We start from the raw sequence: 4,800 nt of genomic DNA, 5'->3' as shown, positions 1-4,800 counted from the left end.
TAAAAGGTAGTGCGATTGACCGTTACATTACAACGCTTCCACGGCTGAAAGGGCTAGCATGTTTGGTGTGACGGGAATTCAAACCCACGACCTTCAGATTGCGAGTCGAGCGCCCTAACCATCAAAATAAAGGATAGCATTTCGCAGATAACCATTTGTTTAGCTGTTTTTCTGTTTACAGCTGTTTCTGAGTTCTGTTACTTTGTTTTGGGTTCGGGTTTGAAATTCTCACTTTTCTTGCTAGGTGAAATAATGCCTCTTACTCCCCACCCAGTTGCACTAGCGGTAATTCTGCGGAATTATAACGCTAGATACCGGCTTTGGATTACTGTGCTGCACACAGCACAGATAGCTCATTGTGTAGTTTTGTGCTTAACGACAAACAAACAAAAGGTAAAATAACCAACAACATTTTTAATTAATCCTAAACCTAAAACTACAGTTTTTATTGTTTATCAAGACTGCTTGCCTAGCCATCCTTTTTCTCCTTATTGAAATTATTAGATGCTCCATATTTATTATATTTAATAAAATTATTAGGTGCTGTATATTTATTATATTTAATAAAATTATTAGGTGCTGTATATTTATTATATTTAATAAAATTATTAGGTGCTGTATATTTATTATATTTAATAAAATTATTAGGTGCTGTATATTTCGCGTTGCTTTGTATGTATGGTGAGAGTGTAGTAAAAGAAAGGGAACTGACACGCGACTACTGCCAGATTCGATCTTTATCGGAAGCAAAGATACGGTTAGTAACACTTTTGCAATGTGTCAGACAAGTATTCAGCCAGAGAAATAATTACACAATATTCTAGAAGTTTCTCAACTCGGTTTTCCAAGAGCATTTTTCACTTTCAAAGTAGGTTAGAAATTTGAGATTATTCTCTTCACAATGGTTTACTCCCCTCGAAATAACAATATGGTCAGACAAGTGTATTTCACTTTAAACTGAAACACCACCTGCTGTAAAAATGTGGACAAAAAATTGATGAAGACTCTTAAGTATACAGTCACGGTCTACATGTGTTGTTTATCAAACATCCTAAAAACCATTGAAACGACGATCCAAAAACAAAAAACTATAAAAACAACACGTATAACTGTTTCCAATGTTTTACTTGATAGACGTTTATCCAGGTAGGACTAGTATAATTAGGGCTTAATATTACGTGTAAAACATAGTTGGGATGGCATACCTTTTTATAAGACTGATCATTATCCTCCGCGTGGACATTGTTGGCGAGGGCGTATAAAAACTGAGAAGGAAACAGAAATAACACCTTAAACGTTTCATTTTTTGAAAGCAGTATTTAAGAAAATGGGTCAAAAATAAAAGACGACCGAAGACCCAAATGAAGTTAATAACACAGATTCTACAACTGGCGGTGATTATCAGAAGCTTTAGTTTAGTGAAATGCAGCAGACTTCCTAAAGAGGTGTGGATTTAGCGGAACAAATGAATGATAAGCGATCCACCTTATCTTCCACACCGGATGAAATGAAAAAAACAACAACAACAAAATTGCGAGATAGCTATTAACATTTTTTTCTAACAAATTTCCCAGAAATTTTGGTAGCAATAAGATGAAAGAGTTTTTCTAGGATTGACTATAAAATGTCGTAAACGAACGATAGTGTTAAGACTAATATTCTAGGTCCTCATAGCATCAACAACTCACTCTGAAGGATGAATAAACGGGTATGTAGATACGAAGATAACTTTTCTATTTGTACGCGTGCTTCATGTCTAACATTTGAGAAATAGAACCGTGAATACGAAACTAACTTTGTTATTAGTGCACGTTCTTCATGTGTAACATTTGAGAAATAGATACGCGAATACGAAACTAACTTTGTTATTAGTGCACGTTCTTCATGTGTAACATTTGAGAAATAGATACGCGAATACGAAGCTTATTTTGTTAATAGTGCACGTCCTTCATATGTAACATTTGAGAAATAGATACGCGAATACGAAACTAACTTTGTTATTAGTGCACGTTCTTCATGTGTAACATTTGAGAAATAGATACGCGAATACGAAACTTACTTTGTTATTAGTGCACATGCTTCATTTCTAACATTTAAGAAATAGGAACGTGAATACGAAACTAATTCATATCTATAACTTCAAAATTAGGCATCGAGGAGCTTTGAATAAAATTCAACACAAGCAAACAATCAACTCTTAAAAGTACTCATAACATAGTTTGAAAATAAGTAATAGAAATAAATGTAAACTCCAGTAAAGAGAGAATGTTTTTTTTTTTTACATGAATGCTGTATATTTGGTATTTTCAACATTAACGGCATATTGAGTGCACATAGGTTGAATGGCCAGGTTATGGAATTCACGGGCTCAGATATAGCTAGCCCTAATTTTGAACTACTGATTAGACGGCAGGCAACCAGTCATTAATAAATTCTGCCACTTGAACTTTGTCTGACTTTTGGGTCTTATTTTAAGTCTATTGCACTTTATATGTAATCCTTCGGACAAACTCTTTTATCAAAATAAGATTGATTGACACTTTTATAATACACTAATAGCTTAAAGTGCAAAGCGTGTTTAACAATAAGATGGCATTTACCTTACGATCCGAAGCCCGGCAGGCTAACCACTAGGACAGTTAGTGTTAGAAATATATGTATACTTCAAAGATTCTTATATGTTAAGTGTGTTTTTCTTTTTATCGGAAGCGTTACATACTGGAACTTTAGAATATTTTTTGCTATCAGCTTTTGCTTGCTCCAAAACAACTTTCTAAAAACGACAAATAGTCATTATAGTAATATTTCTGTGATCATTCAATTTTGTTATCTAATATAATGAAGACCTTAAAAATTATATCCCATTTTATATAAATGATAGTGGATTTTTTCCCATCAGAATACTACTTATGTCTGTTAAAATTAGTTGGAGTTAAGTTTTACATCTCTCCGCTAGGCGGTGTTTATTGTACTCCTACTCCTAACGACAACAGCCGTACATGCTGAAAACCAGGACATCCAAGTATCAGGGGACGACCTGGATACTTCTGCTACAGGTTATGGTTCAAGTGGTGGAGGTGGTAATGGTGGTGGTGGTTCCATCAGTATCCAGGTATTGTTTTGATATATTTTTCCCGGTTGTTCATATTTTCAACGCCAATTTACATAATGTGTAATCTACGCTTTGTCCAACGCGGGGAATCGAGCCCCGGATTTTAGCATTGTAAGTCAATAAACTTACCTTTGGCTTAAGAGAGGACTGCATTATGGGATATTAAATAAAGCATTGTATTCTCTCTTTTAAGCATACAAGTTGGTGTGAACAAGAAGTAAAGAAAATATACCTAAAAACTGTTTTAACAATTGAATATTTACTGGCATGTTTCACTGAACATCATCAGATAGAACATGCATGTGCTTGGATTAATGTATAACTACCAAATGCTTTTGTGTGTTTCTTTCAAAGCTACACAAAGGGTTTCTGCGCATAGTCGTCCATAACATAAATTTGATACACTAGAGGGTAGGATGTGTGTGTGTGTGTGTGTGTGTGTGTGTTTTATAACAAAGCCACATCAGGCTATCTGCTGTGTCCACTGAGGGGAATCGAACCCCTGATTTTAGCGTTATAAGTCCGAAGACTTGCCGCTGTCTCATCGGGGGACAGGGTAGGATGTTGGTCAATTCCTAGGTTTCTTAGTTACTCAAATTAATGTGGCTTTGACTGTCACCCTTATTGGGCGCTCACAGCGCCAACATGCTTAGTGTGTTTTTGGGGCGATGAAACGTGAACCATGAGTATTTGGATTCACTGTCCGAGCACGCCCATTACAGCATATTCAGATGCTGTATGCTGTAACAGAATTTAAATAGCTTAAATATTTTTATAGATAAAACAGGAAATCTATTCTTACTGTATAGCTATAACAATTGAACACCTTGTCTAATATCCGAATTTGAATTTTTTGTTTGTTTGGTGTTAACATACAGAATGAGCGATCTGTGCTGTGCCCACCACATGTGTCGAAACCCGGTTTTTAGCGTTATAAGCTTTCAGGTTTACCGCTGAGTCCCTTGGTGGGCCAGCGATAAGCTTACGGACTTACAAAACTACAATCCGTGGTTCGATTATCTGCAATGGCCACAACAAATAGCCCAATGTGGCTTGGCTCTAAAACAGTGGTTCTCAAAGCATGGTCCACAATCTGGTTCAAAATGCAAGTAACTGATGCACACTGCCACGGCCGAAGTCATATGAGAGAACAGAACAGGTGGGATAGGACCGGCAGGTGGTGCACAACGAAAAAGTTTGAAAACCACTGTTCTAAAGGAAAGAAAGAAACTTATCGCTGAAACAATAAATTTAATAAATTTAAATTCCAATCTCTTTTTCGCAGTGCATTTTGCTTAGGGGAAAAATGGAATGCTTACAATGCAAAAGTTTATTTTTCTACACCATTATACTTACGGGGGAAATGAGACAAGTCTTAATGATCGATATATTCAGATCACATTGTGTAAAACATCCATTTTGAAAAAGATCATCTGTATAATATTATTGACAGGTCTCGCCATCTGGTGACAGACTTTACGGAATAATAAAAATTCGTGTTTTTTTTGTTTTTTTTTTCAGATATGCATTTAAGTTAAACAAAAGTGAATTACAGTTATACCAATACTACCGCTGTACAAGCATTACGTTTGGAGTTATAAGCTAGAGTGCATAAAAAAAACACACCAAAACGAACTTATACGACACCCCCCCTCCCCACTGTAAATGGTAAGTATAGGAACACAAAA

General features: G+C 35.7%; 1 protein-coding gene across 1 annotated transcript in view; it reads left to right on the top strand.

The window, feature by feature from the left end:
- LOC106465729 (ctenidin-3-like) overlaps positions 1–4,800 on the top strand; it is a 13,665-nt gene that overhangs the window by 5,263 nt on the left and 3,602 nt on the right. The window contains exon 2 of the mRNA XM_013925967.1: positions 2,957–3,112. Within this exon, the coding sequence (XP_013781421.1) occupies positions 2,957–3,112 (156 nt within the window). The remainder of the gene's footprint in view (positions 1–2,956; positions 3,113–4,800) is intronic.

This window comes from Limulus polyphemus, unplaced genomic scaffold, assembly GCF_000517525.1.
Source record: "Limulus polyphemus unplaced genomic scaffold, Limulus_polyphemus-2.1.2 Scaffold2033, whole genome shotgun sequence".
Lineage (NCBI taxonomy): Eukaryota > Metazoa > Arthropoda > Merostomata > Xiphosura > Limulidae > Limulus > Limulus polyphemus.
Note: the sequence above shows the minus strand (reverse complement) of the source record. Positions and strands in the feature narration are given on the sequence as shown.